This window comes from Dendropsophus ebraccatus, chromosome 15, assembly GCF_027789765.1.
Source record: "Dendropsophus ebraccatus isolate aDenEbr1 chromosome 15, aDenEbr1.pat, whole genome shotgun sequence".
In the NCBI taxonomy this organism is placed as follows: Eukaryota; Metazoa; Chordata; class Amphibia; order Anura; family Hylidae; genus Dendropsophus; species Dendropsophus ebraccatus.
The window spans coordinates 49,774,288-49,797,394 of record NC_091468.1 but is presented as its reverse complement, the minus strand read 5'-3'; the positions used below and the strand labels follow the sequence as shown (position 1 = coordinate 49,797,394).

General features: G+C 44.7%; 3 protein-coding genes across 8 annotated transcripts in view; 2 read left to right on the top strand and 1 right to left on the bottom strand.

Moving 5' to 3' along the window:
- The window catches only part of SLX4IP (SLX4 interacting protein), a 112,777-nt gene extending 109,833 nt beyond the window's left edge, over nt 1–2,944 (bottom strand). For 2 of the 5 annotated variants that reach the window (XM_069954761.1, XM_069954765.1), the window contains exon 1: nt 2,833–2,944. The gene's annotated coding sequence lies outside the window, so the exon portion shown is untranslated. Of the gene's footprint in view, nt 1–2,502; nt 2,631–2,832 lie in introns of those variants that run through there. The other 3 variants (XM_069954759.1, XM_069954764.1, XM_069954762.1) reach the window with 2 other exon arrangements.
- Nucleotides 2,751–8,077, top strand: LOC138774149 (uncharacterized). Of its 2 annotated transcripts, none has more exons than XM_069954767.1 (2): nt 2,751–3,149; nt 7,728–8,077. In XM_069954767.1, the coding sequence occupies exon 2, from the start codon at nt 7,776–7,778 to the stop codon at nt 7,926–7,928; it is 153 nt and encodes a 50-aa protein (XP_069810868.1). In that variant the 5' UTR covers nt 2,751–3,149; nt 7,728–7,775; the 3' UTR covers nt 7,929–8,077. The 2 variants fall into 2 exon arrangements, with proteins under 2 accessions (XP_069810868.1, XP_069810867.1); XM_069954766.1 differs by lacking the exon at nt 2,751–3,149 and adding an exon at nt 5,234–5,323.
- A 41-nt stretch (nt 8,078–8,118) lies between these two features.
- MKKS (MKKS centrosomal shuttling protein) lies at nt 8,119–22,229 on the top strand. The gene is made up of 4 exons (XM_069954758.1): nt 8,119–9,110; nt 13,391–13,566; nt 19,662–19,772; nt 21,558–22,229. The coding sequence occupies exons 1-4, from the start codon at nt 8,123–8,125 to the stop codon at nt 21,999–22,001; spliced, it is 1,719 nt and encodes a 572-aa protein (XP_069810859.1). The 5' UTR covers nt 8,119–8,122; the 3' UTR covers nt 22,002–22,229.
- The last annotated feature ends 878 nt before the right edge of the window (nt 22,230–23,107 follow it).

The window sequence follows — 23,107 nt, the reverse complement described above, 5'->3', positions numbered from 1 at the left end:
ATTACCAATCTCTGGCACTTTATGGCACTAGTTGATTTAAAAGTAAAAAAAAAATTGGGGTGTACTACCCCTTTCATTTTCTTACTTTAGACCTCAGTGCCATTGCAGGACGCCGGATGTTTATTCTTTAGAAGGGGGGTGGCTGCGGTGGATTGGTGCAGTAGGGACGGTAGTCCCACCCCATACACCAAACTGCCTCAATAACATATCCGATAAACTATGTTCCTGAAAACTAAAGAAAATGACCTTCATCCTCCCAGCTGCACAGTGAAACAAGCTCCTCCTCGTACATCTGATCAGCAGGGTGTCAGGAGTCAGCCCACTATTGACCTATTCATGGCCTGCCTGATGTAATATGTAAACACACTGCTTTTTGGCCAGCAATTTTAGCTGTAAAAAATAAATTTTTCCCATCTATTCCGGCATAAATTATTTAATCTTTATGACAGAATTTTTAACAAAATCTGTAGCGATAAATGACATGTCTTTAAAAGTAGTACTTTAGAGAATGTTTTCTATCTAAACCCTGGGTTTATGCTCTCTTGCTCCCCCTGCTGGTTCCCTGCTACGCTGCACCTATGCATTACAAGAACCTTCCTGCTCAGCCAATTATTAGTGTCCAATTGGCTCAGTGGGCCCAGCACAAGGATGTGCAGCACAGAGGGAGACTGACATGAAGACAGAGGCGGGGGGTACAATATTTGGTACAATATAGCAGGAGTCCTCAACTGGCGTACCGTGAAAGACAGCTGTCCAGACCTAGGCTGTAGCTCAGTATACCTCTGCACAGTAACAAACGCTCATAGTTACTATTGGCTCCCTCCCTGTCAGTCACTTTTGTGGCCGCAGGACCCAGGTGTGTATAAGTGTTAGTTTTTTTATGTTATATGCTATATGGGAGGGGGAGCACAGGGGGTCTCTATACAAATGGGGGAGAGCACACAGGGGGGTCTCTATATAAACAGGGGGAGCACCCAGGGTATCTCTATACAAACAGGGGGAGTACACAGTGGGAGCTATATGGGAGGGGGAGCACACAGGGGGTCTATATACTACTTGGGAACACAAAGCGGGCAGCTATATACTACTGGGGGAGCACACAGGGGGGTCTATATACTACTGGGGGAGCACACAGGGGATCTATATACTACTGGGGGAGCACACAGGGGATCTATATACTACTGGGGGAGCACACAGGGGGTCTATATACTACTGGGGGAGCACACAGGGGGTCTATATACTACTGGGGAGCACAAAGCAGGCAGCTATATACTATTGTTGGAGCGCACATGGGAGCTATGTACTACTGGGGGAGTGCACAGGGGGGCTATATGCTACTGGAGGAGTGTACAAAGGGGCTATATACTACTGGGGGAGCGCACAAAGGGGTTATATACTACTGGGGGAGCACACAGGGGGGCAATATAAGGGCTGGTGATAAGAGTAAAAAAAAAATGCCAGTTTTCCCGCTAAAAAGTAGGGTTGAGTGAACCGGCCGAGGTTCGGGTTCGTATGAACCTGAACTCTCGGCTTCTGATTCCCGCTGTCTGCCGGCTCCGTGGAGAGGGTGAATACAACCTTGAGGACCGCCTGGAAAACTGGGATACAGCCATAGCTATAGGCTGTATCCCAGTTTTCTAGGCAGTCCTTAGGCTGTATCCACCCTCTCCACAGAGCGGGCAGACAGTGGGAATCAGAAGCCGATAGTTCAGGTTCATACGAACCCCAACCTCGGCCGGTTCACTCATCTCTACTGATAAGCATCAGTTCTGTATGTAAATAGTTCAACGACATTTGTGAAATAATAACAAAACAACACGTTTCCTATGGATGTTCAGCTCGGACCTTCAGCTGACAATAGACCCCGGTAAGTGGACCTTCAGCTGACAATAGACCCCGGTAAGTGGACCCTCAGCTGACAATAGACCCCGGTAAGTGGACCTTCAGCTGACAATAGACCCCGGTAAGTGGACCTTCAGCTGACAATAGTCCCCGGTAAGTGGACCCTCAGCTGACAATAGTCCCCGGTAAGTGGACCCTCAGCTGACAATAGACCCCGGTAAGTGGACCCTCAGCTGACAATAGACCCCGGTAAGTGGACCCTCAGCTGACAATAGACCCCGGTAAGTGGACCCTCAGCTGACAATAGACCCCGGTAAGTGGACCCTCAGCTGACAATAGACCCCGGTAAGTGGACCCTCAGCTGACAATAGTCCCCGGTAAGTGGACCCTCAGCTGACAATAGACCCTGGTAAGTGGACCCTCAGCTGACAATAGACCCCGGTAAGTGGACCCTCAGCTGACAATAGACCCCGGTAAGTAGACCCTCACTAAAAGTTGTTAAGCACCCCTGGCCTTAAAGCTGGTTTGACAGTGAAACCCGATGTCCAATGCCTAGCAAGCCGGCTCCTGCACATGTAGTATGTAGGAGCTGAACTGTAACAGTACACGGTATAATACCTGCTGGGGTACTACATGATATTACACAAGAATCCCACCCACCCCCATGAAAAATGGAGACTACTCGCACATTGAGGAGTCAGTAGTGTCTTCCTTTCTGTCCAGGTTACGCCTGGTGTGGCTGCTATCAGTGCCGGCTACACGCTGATTACACTTCTACTTCCTGTTTCCACACGTGCCTACAACTCCCGGCATGCCTCACTGCACTCACTATCTGTGCTCCTCAGTCTCCGCCCCCCACCCCTAGCTGGCCTTATCTCCGTAAGTCCCAGAGGTGCGGGCTGTACGAGTCACCGGGATGATGTGACAGTACATGTGAATCACTGCACCGGTATAAGGCGGAGGATAATATATATGCGGGTTTCTGCATACGTCAGAGGTCGCTCAGCTGCTCATTCCCTGTCCGTTGTCTGCAACATGTAAAAGCGGCCATGTTGTTGTAGCCCAGCTACCTCGCTATATGTAACTTTCCCATCGTTTCCTAGTTCCCTCACCTAATCAGTTTACGGTTATTCAACAACCAATCACCGAGCGCGTTTCATAGAATCCTATGCAAGACTGAACAAAGCCGCGATCCTATTGGCTGCTGAGCGGCCGCGTCATTACTGTTTCTGGAGGAGAAGGTGACCTCAGCGCCGGTGTGTCGCCTCCTCTATGCTTCCTGTGACATAACCGGCTGCGCTGTATTGGTAAGGCTGAGCCCCGGCTGCCCTTGTGTGCCCGTACACTGTGTATGTGGGGGACGCCACAGTCTTGTGGTCACGTGGTGGAGTGTGTACCTGACTGGATAGTCTGTCAGTATACAGTGTAATACTTTGCACAGTTTTGTGTGCATTGGTTGTGATATCAGTTGCCCATAGCAACCTATTGTTTATTTATAGACCCTACCTGATAGATGACAGCTGATTGGTTGCTGATGGCAACGGTTAATTTTTTTAATTTTTTTTTTTCGTTTTGATTGATGCCTTTGTTGCCTATAGCAACCCATTACAACTCTGCTTTCACTTGTCAGCAATAGAATACAGAATAAAAGCTGTGATTGGTTGCTATGGACAATAGAGGCGGTTTGTATGTGATGTGTCAGTTGACGGCGATGCCGTGTACGGCGCAAAAGATCTGATCGGCTGATGAACGAGCGTGTACTGGGCTGTTTCCCATAACTTGTGCCGTGTAACGTCCCTGCAAACAAGCGGCTGATCAGTGCGCCTTTTGGAGCGTTTAGACGGAACAATTATCGTTCGAATTTTCACGATAACGATGGCATTTGAGCGATAATTGGCTCGTGTAAACACAGCGAACGTACAAGGGACAAATTGTTAATTTTGATCTTTTAACGTGCTCTCAAATCGTCGTTGGTCGTTCGCTAAAAATTCGCAGATCGCTTCGTGTAAACAGTCTTTCAAAGAGTCACTCTATGTGTGAAATGGGCTTAAGAGATCTTAAAAACGATCGCAATAAAGATTTTTCTAACGATTTATTTGTCTAAACGCTGATAATTATGAAAAAGAAATTGTTGCTTCAAAATCGTTAAACGATAGATTGGGCGAATTATCGCTCCGTGTAAACGGACCATTTGTGGCCCCCACAGCCGAGAAATCTGTGTGTATAAGGATTTTTAGGAGTTTTATACAAATTAGGAAATAAAGCCCATGGGGTGTTCCCCAAGGCTGTTCCATCATTTCTCTAGGGATTTGATCAAATGCCTGACCCCTTTCAGGGAAATGACGGAATGAACAATCGAGGAGTCTACGTCTGGCGGCGGAGGCAGACGGGGGAGCAGAGCTACATGCCTCCCGGCAGGCATATGGCGGCGGGGGGTTGGACAGGAACTCCCGGCAGGCATGGGGTGGACGGGGGAGCAGAGCGACACCTACCCGGCAGGCATACGGCGTTTAGGTGGACGCTGAGCAGACGGGCTGGGGGAGCAGGAGGCGTGTCGCAGGGCCAGGCGGATGGGGAGCGGAGCGGCAGGTAGACGGCGACGGACGGGGAGCGGAGCTGACAGGCCGGGGGGAGCAGAGAGGCGATACGGTAAGCAAATTCTATGTCACAGGGGGAAATGATAGAGTTCATTCCATTATTTCCCTGAAAGGGGTCAGTGATTTGATCAATTCCCTAGGGAAATGATGGAACAGCGTGGTCATTTCATCATTTCAAATCCCTGATTCTATCTTTTCACTGCAATACATATATATCTGTGCTGTCAGTTTCCAGATCACAAGCAGCAGTGTATACTTACCAGCCCCGCTGCTTGTGATCCTGCGTCTGGCTCTCTGGTCCTCGTACCGGCTGTATATTCAGGCCCGAAGTTACAGCAGAGATCAGAGAGCCAGATGCCGGATCACAAGCGGCATGGCTGGTAAGTATACACTGCTGCTTGTGATCTGTGAGAATCAATAGAGCTGCGAGTCACGGGCCGACCAGCTGCTCTATTCAAAGCAAAGGAGCCAGGGGCCAAGGACAGACCCCCTGCCACATCCTGTGGATAGGGGACTAGTAAGTTTTCAAAGAACCCCTTTAAGTGTTCTCAAAAGTGTTCGCCCCATCTCAAAAAATAAAAATAAAGTGACTGAAAGTTACCTCACAGTCCCAACTGTGTTTTTCCTGACTTGTAGTATTATTTTTCTGATTTTTGTGTTTTTATGTAGATTGGTGCCAGTGATGGGAGCAATATGGAAGAACAACAAAGTTTTGATTGTTATGATACCAAGTCTTGGATTGATACACTGGGGCTGGTATAACATGCAGTACAGCTCAATCTTTCATCCCGAGGGTGAAGGCCGATTGCCGTCCGTTCTTCGGTTTCTTAAACGCAAAATAACGGACACGAATGAAAAATAGTGTGGTGCCTGTGGTCCTTTAGGTAGGTGTCTGTTACATCAGTCTGTTTTCCTATTACACAGCATGCTAAGGACGCGTTCACACATACAGGATATCGGTGTGACAATTACTGAACACAGCATCAAATCTGCTGCGGATCCTGTACGTGTAAACGCACCCTAATGGTGCGTTCAAACCTACAGCATCTGCAGCTGATTTTCTGCAGCAGATTTCATTTAAATAACTGAACACAGCATCAAATCTGCTGCGGATCTGCTGCAGATCCTGTAGGTGTGAACGCACCCTAAAAGAACAAATCTGCAGTAAGGCGCAATGCTCATGGCTATATTGTGGTCCCATGCTTGGGGTCTTAGGCTACGTTCACATGTAGCAAAACTAGTGGAATGCCGTTAGCCTCCCTCTCATAATGGGAGTCTATGGGAGGCGCACGCTGCTGCTCTCCCCGCGCTGAAGAATAAACATGTTCATTTTTCAGCGAGGAGAGACGCTGTGAGAACAGCAGCGCGCGCCTCCCATAGACTCCCATTATGAGAGGGAGGCTAACGGCATTCCGCTAGTTTTGCTACGTGTGAACGTAGCCTTACTGTACGTCTTTATGCTTCCAGTTTTATGTGGAGATTTATGGACAGATTGTTGCATACTACAGCAAGTCATTTGTGTAGGGAAGTGATCCCCCTCCTTGAAGCATGGCTACTAACGGAGAACAGCTTGAATGTACAACACCCCGCAGGGCATTGTACAAAAGCATTGTGGCTATTATAGGAGGGGACACTTCTATTAGCCAGAAATGGGTGCCATGTAAAACTCTTTTGCCTCTGTAATGATAGAAGTGCCCTGCCGTCCACTACTCACCCTGGCTCGGGATAACACAGCAGATCTGTGGGGTGCCCCATCTTAGAGAATGGGTCGTCCAGTTGTCAGCTATAAATGTTTGCTTGTAGCAGGGGTAGGGAACTTTGGCTCTCCAGCTGTTGCAATACTACAACTCCCATCATGCCTGGACAGCCAAAGCTAAGGGCCCTATTACACAGCGATTATCGGCCCATAATCGTTTAGTGTAATAGAAGACAACGATCAGCTGACATGCACGATGTCGGCTGATCGCTGTCTTTCAACATGTTGAAAAATTAACAATCTAGATAGCAGCGATCTATTGCTCCGTGTAATAGGAGCGGAAGCAGCAGACTGTCTGGACAATCCAGCGATAACCATGGCAGCTCCCCACGGCCCTCCCTGCTCATACCCGCTTGCTGTCGGCGCGTGTAATAACACCAGCAGCGGTTATCAAGAAGCAAGTGAGCGCTAACTTGACAGGTCGACGCTGGCTTGCTCCCCTGAATCGCCCCATGTAATAGGGGCTTAAAGCTTTGGCTGTACAAACATGATGAGAGTTGTAGTTTTGCAATAGCTGGAGAGCCCAGGTTCCCTACCCCTGGCTTATAGGATTACTTGGTATAGGCAAAAATGTCATCTGTTATTGTCTTTTGGATGTTAAAGCTTGGCACCCCGGCCATCAGTTGTTCTGCGCCTGTACTACACAGGGAACAGGGTTGGAAGCAGTTGGCGCCATTTGCAATGCTTAAAAGGTTATCCAGCGCTACAAAAACATGGCCACTTTCCCCCCCTCTCTTGTCTCCAGATTGGGTGGGGTTTGTAACTCAGTTCCATTGACGTAAATGGAGCTTAATTGCAAACCACACCTGAACTGGAGACAAGAGAGGGGGGGGGGGAGTAGCCATGTTTTTGTAGCGCTGGATAACCCCTTTAACTGCAACTCTGCACAAGTGAATGGCAGCTGATATACAGTTACCCGGTCCAGCCGCTACACTGTGAATGGACTCACAGAACTGTGAATGGACTCACAATGGACAATACAAAACCCCAAGGGATTTTCCGGCCTCAAAAACATCTTTAAAAATGAGTCAGAGTGCTATGACAAAAAACTTATTTCCCCCACTCCCCTGCAGGTCTGACAGCTCCTGGTTCTTGCTGCTCATCCAAGCAGTCACTGCAGCCAGGAGCTTCCTGCAGGGACACCATATCACAGGAAGCAGCAAGCCTGTGAGCTCTCAGACTAGTGGGGGATTGGGGCAGGGGAGTAGGTGTTTGGTTTTTTTTTTAATATACAGTGTGTGTGTGTGTGTGTGTATGTGTGTATATATATATATATATATATATATATATATATATATATATATATATATATATATATATATATATATATATATTATGCTAGAATTATTCCTTTTTAATTTATATTCTATGGAAACTCATTGTTCTAGGCTGTTACTGCAATCCTGGCCACCATGATCCAGCTACATGTTATGTACAGTAGCAATTTTTTTTACATTTTGCCACAAGAATTTCAGAATGAACTTGAAAAAATGTTGACATAGGTTTAATTGAATTTTTTTTTTCTTTTCCAGATTGTTTATTTGAAGTGCTCGTTTTCTTCAGCTGGAAGCCAAGGAGCCATGAAACAGAAATCATTTGTGAGGAAGAACTGGTTCTGGGTCGCTGGGGCTGCCTTTCTAGGAATCCACTTTGGGACGTATATAATTCAGAAGGTGGCAAAGAGTTCTGCTAGAGATAACACGGCCATCAAAGATACTAAAGGCAGCGACTAAACATACCGACTCTTATACTGCCCCGGGATAATTCACAATTCACCAATGTTGATAACAATATGAATACTGGTCAGCGTACATCTGTAACGTTACACATCCCCCTCCCCCGTTGGTGTGAGCTTAATAAATTATATGATTTTTAAATCTTATCCTGATTTTATTTTCTTGAGAAATTGGAATTTTACAGAGTCCTAATGGAAAGAGTGGAGCAGAAAAAGCCATCGCTGTGTACAGCCGGGCCCTTAACCAGTGCATCACTTAGGGAACCATTGAGTGTCTTACGGCTGATAGTGACTTCTTGCTATGGCCCCTCTGGAAGACTGAAGCAGATTCACAATGGTAGTGGAGGGTGTGTTACTACAACCTCACATTCCGCTGCCTTACTAGGTGGATTATCTGTCAGCCACCCAGCATTACAATTATTAGTTGCCTCCATACGTAATCATATATCCACCTTCAGTGACTGTGGACTCTTTGCAGCGATCCTATGCTGCACCTTGATAGACAGAGGCCTGAGTTTATCAGTCTCAACCCACAAGGTGATTCGATTAAACAAGAGTCTATCAGACATGTGCTTGAGTTACTTGAAGTCGGAGGATTGTGCTTGCAAAGTTAGAGTAGATTTTACCCACAGCAGGTTACTTCTCAATTTAACCCGGTCCCTGCTCTCTAGCAAGCCAGCATGCATGATGACCGTGAAAGAAATAGACTACGTGAGTCTGCTCATTGTTAGATCTTTCCTTCACAAAGTCCCCAATGAATCCAGTCCCAGTCACATTTTAGGAAGAACTCTGACTGTGACTGTTGAAGGCCCCAGTGTAATGGACTCTGCCTTTTTTCCTGGTGTGCTGATTGAATTGTCAGCCTATAGTTGGAGCAGACTGATCCCTTCCGGACTACCATCAACCGACCTTAAGTTAGCTTTATTCTCAGTATCATTGTGTGGAGAATTTAGTGATACTGGAGACGGCACGGTGGAAGTTATGGCTGGTGTAGATCCAGAAAAAGTAATGTTGGATCAGTTGATTATTTTAGGGAAGCAGTTGGTGGAAGACCAGGTGCAAATACTGCTGTGCCAAAAAGTGATCCATCCATCACTGAAACTCTATCTGAAGGAACACAACGTCCTTGCTGTGGACAGGCTAGGATCTGCTCTTATGGAACCATTAAGTCAAATGGCAGGTAATAATATATTGATGTGTTTAATACAATGTAAAATTGTTACTGTGTAGCTCTAGTTATGAAGAACTTCTGACTTGTTATGAGTTAACATTGGTGGATTGGGGGGGGGGGGTAGAAACCAATGCCAGTCGCTGGACTGAAGGTTTGACTTGGCATAAGGTACCACTTAAGAAAATATATCACAGATATCAGATCAGTTGAGGATTTTTCATTTGATACTGCTGACAGAAGGCTCAGACATATGCCGTAAGCAATCCAAGCTTAGAAAAACATGGCCGCAACTTAGTTTCATTTTCATTGAAGTGAATCTGAGGGTTTTTTCCTTTGGAGTGGGGGGGCATTATGCAAAGCACACAGTCTGAAGCTTTTCCTATGCAGTAGGAAGGATACGCCGATAGCTGCCATCCCGATAGAGGCCACGAGCACTCTTTTTGGCTTTCATGTGTAAGATGCATTTGATGTGTATGCTGCTGTCTTTTTTTCCCAGAACACATGGCAATCGTTGGGCTCAGACGCAATGTAGACAGAGCCTGTGCGGCGAAAAATGTTTTCCCACATTCCCTCCCTACATGAAAAGTTATATAACTTCATAATATACTTTTGTAGGCAATTCCAGTATCTTACCCCACTTACCCTGGTCCTGCAGGTCACTGGAACTAGCTTACCTCCGGGTTTGTCAAGACCATCTTACAGCCCCGGACACCATCTTGGTTTGGGACGTAGGGCCCACACAATTCGGGGCGTTCCTTGGGCGCTCTTCTGAGCTGCCGAGTACTCCCTCCCTGCCTTGGCACGCCTCGCATACCTCTCTAATATGTGCAATTGGGTCCTGCTTCACCCTGCTGGTCTACGTACTGGAAGGTAACTACTATTTGAACTGCAAGTCCCAGCGCACCCAATGGTCATACAGTCCAGTGTATGACCATCTGGTGCACTGGGATTTTCAGTTCTAATAGTACTGACATTGCTGTACATAGCGTGGCAGGGTAAAGCAGGTCATACACTGGACTGACATATATGGAGGATCTAATCACTGTCCGTGTATACACTGTATCTTCCATATATGTCAGTATATACTTTAAACTGTGCTGCCACTTTTAATCGAGCCTTTATCAAACAAACTAGACAATCAAGTGACTGCCCCAGATTCCTTCTGTCGATATTCACACAACATAAGATTTTTTAAAAGAACGGCTGTTGTTTTCCATTAAACAGCAACCATTCTTTTAAAAAAATATTATGGTGTGTGAACATAGCCTAACACTGATAATCTTGAATACATTGATCGGATCCTCTGTACAACCCATTTGCTATCCTTATTTTTTTCTGCTGCTGTTTTTTGCATCATTATTATACTTGCTACATTGCCTTCTGTTGGTTTTCCTAGGGTTGAATTGTTTTTCTGTGTGAGAGTGTGTGCACACTACGGATTCCGCGAGGTATTGAAGAGGAACGTTTTCTGTTTGAAATTCCTCGCCTATTCAGCTCTGGCAACATTTGATCAGAATTCAAGCCCCATTGACTTCTATAGGATTCCTCTAGAAGAATTGAGATGTCAATTCTTCTGGTGGAACGCGATTCACGGCGCAATTTTCCCTCAGAAAATTCCACTGTGTGCACGATTGAGCGGAAAGCCAATTAAAACCACTTGAAAGGACAAATGTTCATATTTTCCAGGCGGAATTTCCAGCGAATTCCGCATGCATTTTGACGCAGAATCCGCTAGAAATTCTGCCTCTTTTCCGTAGTGTGCACATACCCTTAAAGGGGACCAATCTCTGCCAAAACGGCCCTGCAGCGTTAGATAAAGTGCTATAAATCCCCCATATATCATTGCTACCAGCCCTTCTCCTAGTCTCCAAAAAAGAACTTTTAAAGTTTCCCATGCCGCATGCTGATTACCTTTATCTAGTCATCTGGGCGGTCTTCTTCGGTCAAGTAGTCACGGCTAGCAGAAGATTTAACCCTTAGGCGACCCTGGACGTACCCGTATGTCCAGGGTCGCCTCCATGTGTTCAGAGCAGGGCCGCGCTCTGAACCGCCGCGGTCCCGGGTGTCGCTCGTAGCCCCGGACCGCGGCTATTAGCGGGCACGGTCCGATCACCGTGCCCGCTAATAAAGTAATCGGATGCAGCTGTCAAAGTTGACAGCTGCATCCGATTACTTGATGCAGCCATTCCCTGGTGTCTAGTGGGGTGGATCGCTCCTCTGGAACGTTGTCCCGGAGGAGCGATCCACACATCTTACCCCGTCCGGGGTCAGCGCCGTAATGGCACTGATCCCGGCTCGGCACTCGATTGCTTCCGGCTGAAGAAGCCGGTGCCTATCTCATCGATCTATGCTGCATATCTATGCAGCATAGATCTGTATGAGAGATCAGTGCACTTATACTAGAAGTCCCCCAGAGGGAATAACCCCAGGGGGGCTTCTAGTATAAGTGTAAAAGTACAAATAAAAGTGTTGTTTTTAATAAAAAGCCCCCTCCTCTAATAAAAGTTTGAATCACCCCCCTTTTCCCATGTTATAAATAAATAAACATGTTTGGTATCGCCGCGTGCGTAATCGCTAGAGATGAGCGAACCGGGTCTGGGTTCGAGTCGATCCGAACTTTCGCTATTTGATTAGCGGTGGCTGCTGAAGTTGGATAAAGCCCTAAGGTTGTCTAGAAAACATGGATACAGCCAATGACTATATCCATGTTTTCCACATAGCCTTAGGGCTTTATCCAAATTCAGCAGCCACCGCTAATCAATTGCCGAAAGTTCGGGTTCGGATCGACTCGAGCATGCTCCAGATTCGCTCATCTCTAGTAATCGCTCAAACTATTAATTAATCACATACCTGATCTCGCACAGTAAACGGCATAAGCGCAAAAAAATCCCAAAGTGCCAAATTGCGCACTTTTGGTCGCATCAAATCCAGAAAAATTGTAATAAAAAGCGATCAAAAAGTCATATATGCACAATCAAGGTACCGATAGAAAGTAAACATCATGGCGCAAAAAATGACACCTCACACAGCCCCATAGACCAAAGGATAAAAACGCTATAAGCCTGGGAATAGAGCGATATTAAGGAACGTATATTTGGTAACAATGGTTTGAATTTTTTACAGGCCATCAGATAATATAAAAGTTATACATGTTACATATCATTATAATCGTAACGACTTGAGGAACATGGATAACAAGTCAGTTTTACCCCAGGTGTAAAAACCCCAAATAAAAGAAATGCGTTTTTTTTGTTGTTTTTTTTTTAGATTTCATCACACATTGAATTTTTTTCTGGTTTTGCAGTGTACTTTATAGTAAAAAATTCCTGTCATTGCAAAGTACAATTAGTGGCACAAAAAATAAGGGCTCATGTGAATTTCTAGGTGAAAAAATGCAAGTGCTATGGCCTTTTAAGCACAAGGAGGGAAAAACGAAAATGCAAAAATTTAAATTGGCCGGGTCCTCTAAGGGTTAAAGTGTCACTGTTGTTTAAATTATTATTATTATTTTTGCAGAAATCAATAGTAAAAGTGATTTTAAGAAACTTTGTAATTGGGTTTATTAGACAAAAATGCATTTTTATCATGAAAAAGCAGTTTGAAGCTCTCCCCCTGTTTTCATTGTTCTCTATGGAGATGGGAGGGGTTGAGGGAGATGAGGCACTAAAACAGGACAACAAAGAGTTAATTTACAGCTACTTCACCGGGCTATCTCCTCATGAAGCCAGCACTGACCTCTGAATACCGGCTTTCACACAGCTCCCGCTGTGTAATCCTTTGTTCTCTGCTCTCTGTTGCCAACTAATCTCCCCCTCCCCTCTCCATAGAACAGACAGGGCCCGACTGATGTAAAAGAGTCGAGATTTCCTGATAATGAGCAGTGAATGAGAGAGAGGAGGGGGGGGACCTGGGGAAAGTCTTTTTGAATGCAGATAATGGCATATTTGCCTAATAAACCCAATTACAAAGTTTCTTAAAATGGCCTGGACTATTGATTTCTGCAAAAAAAAAAAAAAAAAATAATAATAATAAGACAGTGACACTTTAACCTCTTAAGGACATATGACTTATGTCCTCATTAGCACTTCAAAGTGGGGCCAGATCACGCCCAGATCTTGGTCTGGACAAGAGACTACTATATCCACCTCTAATCTGTCAGTATTGTAGGACTGTGCTGTTTTTTACCCTTCTGATTTGGACGTGAATAAACTAGAATAAGTATACACTGTAGAAATTTCCACGGTTTATTTTTGTATTTGATTATCTGTACTTTTCCCCTTCTTTACCAGGTGCACAGCCTATAGCTTCCCTCGGTCCAGTTTCCTCCACTTGTTATGGCCGCCTTAAGCAGATCAGTAAAGCGTCCTATGGGAATAAGCAATTCCTGCATCTCCAACCCTATGACACCGCTGTGTGCACTATTGTGCTCTGCAACCGGCATGAGACCTCCTTAAAAGAGCTTACAGTAAGTAGACAATTGTTATTGAGTATTCAGTTTGACACCTGTGTTGTATAGCATTTTAAAGGGGTTATCCAGCGCTACAAAAACATGGCCACTTTTCCCCCTGTCTTGTCTCCAGTTCAGGTGTGGTTTGCAATTAAAGGGGTACTCCAGCGGGGGGGGGGAACTCTTTTGCTGGGACCGGGGAGGAGGTGGCTGAGGGAAAAGACGTCTACTCACCTCCCCGGATCCAGCGGCGGGTCCCGCTTCGGCGCTCGGGTCCCCGATTCCCGGCCACTTCCTGGTGTCTGACGCGGGCTCGAGACGATACGTCTCAGGCGGGATCTGAGCGGACTTGAAACGGATCCTTCACTGACTGGCTGGTCCCAGCAAAAAAGTGCCCCCCCCCCCCCCGCTGGAGTACCCCTTTAAGCTCCATTTACTTCAATGGAACTGACACCACAAAAAAAAGAAAAATCCAATGAAGGATCAGAAAATGCAGGACAATCACAAGTAGATATTATCAAAAACCTTTATTTAGATAATTCATATTTGATAAAATTCATTAAAAATAAAGGGAGTGAAGCAGAACCAAACAAATGGACAAACAAACAGTGAGGGGACATATAAATATACTTTATAGGATCATATATTGCACATGCATACATTGCACATGCATACAAAGTGCTAATGAAAGTATGTAAAATTGGAGAAATACAGACAGCCTCCACTAGATGGCACACATCATGATGTAAACAACAATCAGACAGAGCCTGGGGAATAATAAAGATACTAGATAGGTATCACATACACAGTGAAATCACCAAAAAATATATTAGATAATTATAGACAATGGAGGATGCCTGTATTCCATGAAGTCCCGCTCACCTACTCACCCTATTCCTTTATTGCCAGAGGCAAACTTAACTTTTATTTAATTGTATGAAAATTAAAAAGAAGAAAAGAATCCCAGCGGTGTAATGTGTACATACAGTGCTCTTATTAAAATAGGGACATTGTAATACTGGCTCGTATCACAATAATTACGTTGTTGACTGTGTTCACACAGTGTGCGGTACTTGGGAGGGAATGCAGCGGTACAGCAGTGTTCACTGCGCGCTCCGTGAAACTGGGGGTTACTTCACCACCTCAGAGTTCTATTCAAGGATGCGCGGGGTGTCGCTATTCGGTGTACACTTGGGAGAAATTATGATACTGCTGTTAAGCGATACACATGTGTAGCAAACAATGTATTGCTGGCGACAGTAATGGTTCCCTGTGTCTATGCACAATACTGGGATACCGGATCGTTGTACCGTAATTGAAATGGTGATAACCAGGGGGGTGAGTGAAACGGGTAGCTCCCGTGTTATATGAGAGATGTTGCAATGTATAGCTTAGCCCGATTAATGCCCTTGCTGCGGGCTGGCAATGCCGACCGTTGCCTAGGACGGTGATGTCTCTTTCCCTCTGGTCACTATTCACCAATGCTACCACATGTATATAGTATCGCCCTGCTTCCCTAACCCATTATAGTCTGCCAACACAATGTCCCTAATCTAAAATTGCCAAGCCTATGTCTAACTAGTTTCGTCAGGTACTCTGACTATCTCAAAGTAATCGGCTATGGCAGGCGGGCGGACAGAGGGATGCTTTAAACCCTCCGTATACCGCATCACCCGTGGTCAAAATCCCTAACTCCCAATCAGATGCAAGAATGGATCATGGATGATGTGTATGACACTGATGGGCAGCGCTGTTGGCGGTCCCATTGGATTAGAGAGGGAAGCGTTTGAAGTTGATGTTGGCGGGTATCACTCCTCCGTTCCTCCCACTGACCGTTGGAATCAGTTTACCAGTTTTCGCGCAGTTTTCGGACTTAAAGATTGGATCGAAAAGGTTTTTCGCGCATGCGCGCATACTTAGGAATTTTAGACTGAAGATATCTCCGGCGCATGCGTGCGGGCTCCGAAGAGATTGTCCATGTCTTCCCCAGGCGCCTATGCGTAGGATACAGTCCTCTGAGGTGCAGGATGTCCGCGTCTGCGTTTGACCTTGGACATCATGTTGGAGTCCGGTAAAGCAGTCAAGTCACTTGTGTGTAAATGCTTATTACAATACAGTATTTAATACAAGTCCTAATTGATCTGTCTATAATTGGAAAGTATTTTCTGTATTTAAAGGTGGGTTAATGTGTTATTGTGGTGGACGATGAACTATACGCTATATGTTCATTCTCTATTATATGATAAAATGATACAATGGAAGGGGGGAGGAGGGGAGATAAGTTTGGGGATTTAAGACCTAAAAAGAGTACTGTCCATTCCCTTAACTGGGTATTGATCTATTGCTATATAATTAATATTTATAAGAAGGGGGTGAAGGTGAAACCTTCATTCAACCCTTGAGGCGCAAGTGTCTTGAGCCTATGTATCCAGCGTGCTTCTGCCTGTAACAATTTGATGTTGAGATCTCCTTTACGTTGGCCCAATTTGATAAGTTGTATGCCCCAGAATGTAAGCCCTTGTGAATTGCCATTATGATGCAGATTCATATGGCGAGCAATGCTGGTATCTGTTTTGGTTCTTATGTTGCTCAAGTGAGACCCGATGCGATTACGAAAATGCTGAATGGTTTTGCAGACGTAAAGAAGGCCACAAGGGCATTACGCGGCGTATACTATGCCCTTGGATTGGCAATTCATAAACTGTGGTATTGTATAAGATTTTTCGCCTTTGGAATCCAAGAATGTTTTTGTTTTGGGTAGAAATTTACAGTAGGTACATGTTCCGCAGGGGAAAGAGCCCTTTATGTCCGATTTAAGTCACGTGGTTTTGGGTATTGTTTCTTCAGGTGAGAAATGACTATGGACGAGATGGTCTCTGAGGTTTCTTCCTCTTCTGTATGTTACACTAGGAGAATTGGATATCACATCTTTAAGGTCTGGGTCCGCCTGTAGGATGGGCCAATACTGCGCCAAAACTTGTCTAATTTTGTAGTGTGCTACATCATAGGTGCCTATGCAACGTTTTGTTTTAGGTGTAGGATTAGGGGTCACATTTTTATTCAAAAGAGTGTTTCTGTCGGTGTTCCTGGCCCTATAATATGCCCTGTGTAGTACTCTTTTAGGGCATCCTTTGTCGATGAAGCGTTGATATAAGGTGTTACACTCTTGTTGAAAGGCTGTCTCGGAGGAGCAATTACGTCTTGCCCTGAGATATTGTCCCACCGGTATTCCTTGTTTTAGCGGTTTTGGATGGAAACTCTGCCATTGTAGGAAGCTGTTTGTAGCTGTGGCTTTAGGTCAGTTTTAGGTCCAAGAAATTGATGTGGTTATTGTGGATTTCACTGGTGAGTTTGAGGCCAATCTCGTTGTGATTGAGTTCTTCTACAAAGCTATTGAAGGACGATACATCTCCGTCCCATAGAAGTAGGACGTCATCGATGTAGCGCCCCAAAAGAGTATCTGATCGGTATACTTTTGCATGTTTTCACTGAATACCATGGTGGCCTCCCACCACCCAAGGTATAAATTGGCGTATGTGGGGGCACAGCTAGTGCCCATCGCTGTGCCTTTGGTTTGCAGGTAGAATTTGCTTTCGAAGATGAAAAAATTGTGGGTAAGTAGAAACCGAAGTAGTTTGATCACTAGTTTGTTATGAGGGCAATAGGTATTCCCTCTGGTACTGAGGAAGAATTCGACGGCTCTTACTCCATGGTTGTGCTCGATGCTCGTATACAGGGCTTCAACGTCCAGACTAGCTATCTTCACGTTGGGCCCTACTGTTATTTCTTGTAGTTTAACTACTGTTTCGGTGGTGTCCTTAATATAGGATGGAAGAGTTTGGACAAAGGGAGCTAAAATCTGATCAATGTATTTACTGATACCTTCAGTAAGGTTATTGTTACCAGATACGATGGGTCTTCCAGGTATTGGATTCCGTTGTTTATAGATTTTGGGAAGGGAGTAAAAAGTAGCAAGGGTCGGATTAGGATTGAACATAGCTTTGAATTCGGATTCTGTGATGCGCTTGTTGCCTTTAGCTTCAAGTAATATGTCACGTAGTTGTAGTTTGAAATCTTTGGATGGGTCGTTTTTGAGTACACTATATGTGGTGGTATCTTTTAGTAGATCCATACACATATTTCTGTAGTCCATTTTATTCATTATCACCAGGTTACCTCCTTTGTCCGACAAAGCAATAGATCAATACCCAGTTAAGGGAATGGACAGTACTCTTTTTAGGTCTTAAATCCCCAAACTTATCTCCCCTCCTCCCCCCTTCCATTGTATCATTTTATCATATAATAGAGAATGAACATATAGCGTATAGTTCATCGTCCACCACAATAACACATTAACCCACCTTTAAATACAGAAAATACTTTCCAATTATAGACAGATCAATTAGGACTTGTATTAAATACTGTATTGTAATAAGCATTTACACACAAGTGACTTGACTGCTTTACCGGACTCCAACATGATGTCCAAGGTCAAACGCAGACGCGGACATCCTGCACCTCAGAGGACTGTATCCTACGCATAGGCGCCTGGGGAAGACATGGACAATCTCTTCGGAGCCCGCACGCATGCGCCGGAGATATCTTCAGTCTAAAATTCCTAAGTATGCGCGCATGCGCGAAAAACCTTTTCGATCCAATCTTTAAGTCCGAAAACTGCGCGAAAACTGGTAAACTGATTCCAACGGTCAGTGGGAGGAACGGAGGAGTGATACCCGCCAACATCAACTTCAAACGCTTCCCTCTCTAATCCAATGGGACCGCCAACAGCGCTGCCCATCAGTGTCATACACATCATCCATGATCCATTCTTGCATCTGATTGGGAGTTAGGGATTTTGACCACGGGTGATGCGGTATACGGAGGGTTTAAAGCATCCCTCTGTCCGCCCGCCTGCCATAGCCGATTACTTTGAGATAGTCAGAGTACCTGACGAAACTAGTTAGACATAGGCTTGGCAATTTTAGATTAGGGACATTGTGTTGGCAGACTATAATGGGTTAGGGAAGCAGGGCGATACTATATACATGTGGTAGCATTGGTGAATAGTGACCAGAGGGAAAGAGACATCACCGTCCTAGGCAACGGTCGGCATTGCCAGCCCGCAGCAAGGGCATTAATCGGGCTAAGCTATACATTGCAACATCTCTCATATAACACGGGAGCTACCCGTTTCACTCACCCCCCTGGTTATCACCATTTCAATTACGGTACGACGATCCGGTATCCCAGTATTGTGCATAGACACAGGGAACCATTACTGTCGCCAGCAATACATTGTTTGCTACACAAGTGTATCGCTTAACAGCAGTATCATAATTTCTCCCAAGTGTACGCCGAATAGCGACACCCCGCGCATCCTTGAATAGAACTCTGAGGTGGTGAAGTAACCCCCAGTTTCACGGAGCGCGCAGTGAACACTGCTGTACCGCTGCATTCCCTCCCAAGTACCGCACACTGTGTGAACACAGTCAACAACGTAATTATTGTGATAAGAGCCAGTATTACAATGTCCCTATTTTAATAAGAGCACTGTATGTACACATTACACCGCTGGGATTCTTTTCTTCTTTTTAATTTTCATACAATTAAATAAAAGTTAAGTTTTAACCTTTGGGTAAACTAGGTATCATGCCTCTGGCAATAAAGGAATTGTTACATTGTACCTCCCAATAGGTTGGGATCACCATCCCTACCCACCTACTCACCCTACGCGCGTTTCGCGTGGCTTTATCAAGGGTTATTTTCTTTTTTTTGTGGTGTTTGAAGTTGTTGGTGCATTTAGGACTAGTTACTTTGGGCATTTTTCATTTCTTTGTATTATTCAATGGAACTGAGTTTAAAACCCCACCCAATATGGAGAAAAGAGAGGGGGAAAAGTGGCCATGTTTTTGTAGCGCTGGATAACCCCTTTAAGCCCCCTACTGTATGTATCTGTTTTAAAATGTAGAATAGTCTGTGACAGTGTCGGACCATTATAATTGATCCTTTTGCTTAGAACAAATCTTACTTTGGCATTACTTTGTGATGGGTAGGGACAGTAAAAATCTCTTCTTTTTATACATTTTCATTTCTTTTTCTTTTTTTTTTCCCAGCGGACGTGTCAGGCAGCTGAACACACTTTAAATCATCTACTGAAGGAACCCTGGCTCCTGCTTGGTGGAGGCTGCACAGAAGCACACATAGCTGCTTATATCCGTTATAAGGTACCAGGGACTTAATAATGTGCACGACAAAATAATTTATTGCTGCTTAATAAACAGCTTTTTACAAACAACATATTTTGGAGCCTCCTGCAGTTTAATCTTAGCTTGCCCTTTGACAGTGGAAGGTCACATGATAGGCACAATATAATGTAGAAGTTAAAGTCGTACTTTTAATATTAGCATTTTTTGACTTTGCTCAGACGTGTCTAACATAAAGATTGCATCGGGTCTCAGTCCTAAAACCGCCTGCGATCGATTTAGCTGGCGACACGGTTCACTGATTTAATGGAGCCTGAATCCTGCCAAGTCTGCAGCACAACTCCGGCTATCAGTCTGATTAGGTGCCAGCCCCTTACTATAACTCATAATAATATATAATAATATAATATAATAATAATAACTCAGAACAGAGGCCTGGTGTGATCTCAACTTTTGACATGTCAATAGGAGAAACGTGAGTTGGGGTTGTTAGGATCTTCATGTTTCCGGTAAGTGGAGAGCACATACAGCGTGTGATCTCTTGGGCTTTGTTCACATGTATCAATGGTGTGTGGTCAGTTTTATGCCTGAACTAGATTCAACCGATATCATTTAGTACACTGGTTTGGCAGAAGAAAAACATAGCATGACATCTGGCATCACAGCTGATGTTACCTGACACAAGATTCCTTGTGGGATCAGTGTCCCTACTTTGTTTTTGAATTAGACCTTATTCTAATGCTCCCTGATATTTTCAGTGAGCACTGACCGTTTTATAGCCCATTGCCTTTTATTGGGTTATTGACACGTTCATTTTTTTCCATAAATCCTTAAAGGGGGTCTCCAGCGAAAATGTTTTTCTTTCAAATCAACTGGTTTCATAACGTTATATAGATTTGTAGTTTACTTCTATTCAAAAATCTCAAGTCTTCCAGTACTTATTAGCTGCCGTATGTCCTACAGGAAAACAAAGACAGAGTTCCTGTGTCGGCCAGAGATGTCAGCAGAGAGCACTGTGTCAGACTGAAAATAAACCAACATTTCGTGTAGGACATACAGCAGCTGATAAGTATGGGAAGACTTGAGATTTTTTTAATAGAAGTAAATTACAAATCTGTATAACTTTATGAAACCAGCTGATTTAAAAGAAAAACAACCCCTGGACAACCCCTTTAGGTTACGTTCATACGTACCGGATCCGCAGCGGATTTCACGCTGCGAGTTAACAGCGAAATCCACTGCGGATCCAGTAGTGTGAAGGTGAATGGGTCCCATACATGCAGCACATCCGCTGCGTGTATGGGACACGGCCCCTTTAACCCCTTCAGGCTCCTGGATCCCCTTGCTCCTCTTCAGCCAATCAGTGCTGCAGTGCACTGATTGACTGAAGAGGAGTGATGGGAGCCTGAATCAAGCCGCGGCGCCAAGCTGGTAATGTATGCTCGGGGCTGTGGGCAGGCGACCGGGGGGGGGGGGGGGGTTAAAAGGGCCGGGTCCCATACACGCAGCGTGTATGGAACCCATTCACCTTCACACTACTGGAAACTTATATGTAGGATGCCTTTCACTGGAGACCTGTCTTACACAGACAAACCACAAATATATAGATACTTCATTTCTCATTGATGGCAGTACAGGGAAATTGAATGCTTCCTTTCAGGTGTTCCTACACATCACAGCTGAAAATAGGGTGTTCTAGCATGGCGGCGTTTTCTCATCTAACCCTTATAACTAGTAGGGGTGGTTTATAGTGAACACTTGTTACTGCATATTGTGGATAGTTGATGTATTTGTTCTTTTTTACAGAGTTCAAGGATGCAGAGCGGCCATCTTGAAGAGCTGAGATGTACAGCCTCTGAGTACAGGCAGGTGGCCGACAGCTTTTGCTCTTCATTAGAGGCCGTGGCACGAAGTTTAGAACACGATGGCGGAGAAATTGTTACGGATTCACAGGACGGTCACTTCTGGTCTATACCTCCTGAAGTCGGTGTTGATAGTGACCATATAGAAACCATACATATGTGTGGCTGTCAGCTTCTCCAGAGGAAAGAGGGTCTAAAGTGGACTGTGCTCGGGAGCCCATGTCAGCCATTCAGCCCCCGGAATCGCACAGAAATCTCTCCATTCTTACTAGCCAAAGAGACTCTGATATTAGATAGCTTTACCGCAAAATGTAATGGCATACGGGTGGCCGCCGACACAGCAGGACTGGTCATGGATTTGGCGTACATTGTTAAAGATGAAAATTAATTTGATTTAATAAAATAAAACACTTGAGGAAGATGTGTCAAACGTTGGAGAAGGTACCCAAAACAACCAATCAGATTGCAGCTTTGGGCAACTGCTCTGCTGCACAAGGTTTGATAAACCCCCCTACCCCCATATTTTATTTTTTATTATTTTTGTTATAAATACAATTTCCACATGTATCTGATTAAAGGAGAAGTCCGGTGAAAAATGTTATTAAAGTATTGTATTGCCCCCCAAAAGTTATACAAATCACCAATATACACTTATTACAGGAAATGCTTATAAGGGTACAAACCCACTTGATATATTTGCTGCGTGAATCAGTCTTAAAAATAAGCAGGCAAAACGCAGGTTGGCTTTATACGATTGTTCTGCGTTAAAATACGCAATTGCGTATTTTTGATGCGTGAAGCTTGTTGTTAGTAAAGCATCAGTTGTTAACAACCTGTGCGAAAAACGCATGTAGCTTCACGCTTCAAAAATACGCAATTGCGTATTTTAACGCAGAACAATTGTATAAAGCCAACCTGCGTTTTGCCTGCTTTTTTTTTTAAGACTGATTCACGCAGCAAATACGTTAAGTGGGTTTGTACCCTAAAGTGCTTTTTTCACTGAACTTACTACTGCATCAAGGCTTCACTTCCTGGATAAAATAGTGATGTCACGACCCAACTCCCAGAGCTGTGCGGGCTGTGGCTACTGGGAAGGATGATGTCAGGGGGACACTGAGAGACACAGGGCACTGGAGGGACACTGAGCATCCCTCTGCCATCATCCTCTTCAGCAGCCACAGCCCGCACAGCTCTGGGAGTCGGGTCGTGACATCACCATTTTATCCAGGAAGTGACATCACCATTTTATCCAGGAAGTGAAGCCTTGATGCAGTAGTAGGTGCAGGGAAAAAAAACACTTTATGTGCATTTCCCGTAATAAGTGTATATTGGGGATTTGTGTAACTTTTGGGGGGCAATACAATACTTTAATAAAAATTTTCACTGGACTTCTCCTTTAAATATATTTTCATAGCATGCAGATCTGCAGCCAATAAACCGCTTATGGCCCTAATGTGCATCACCATAGAAGCTCTGTTGGTAAACCGTTTGTAC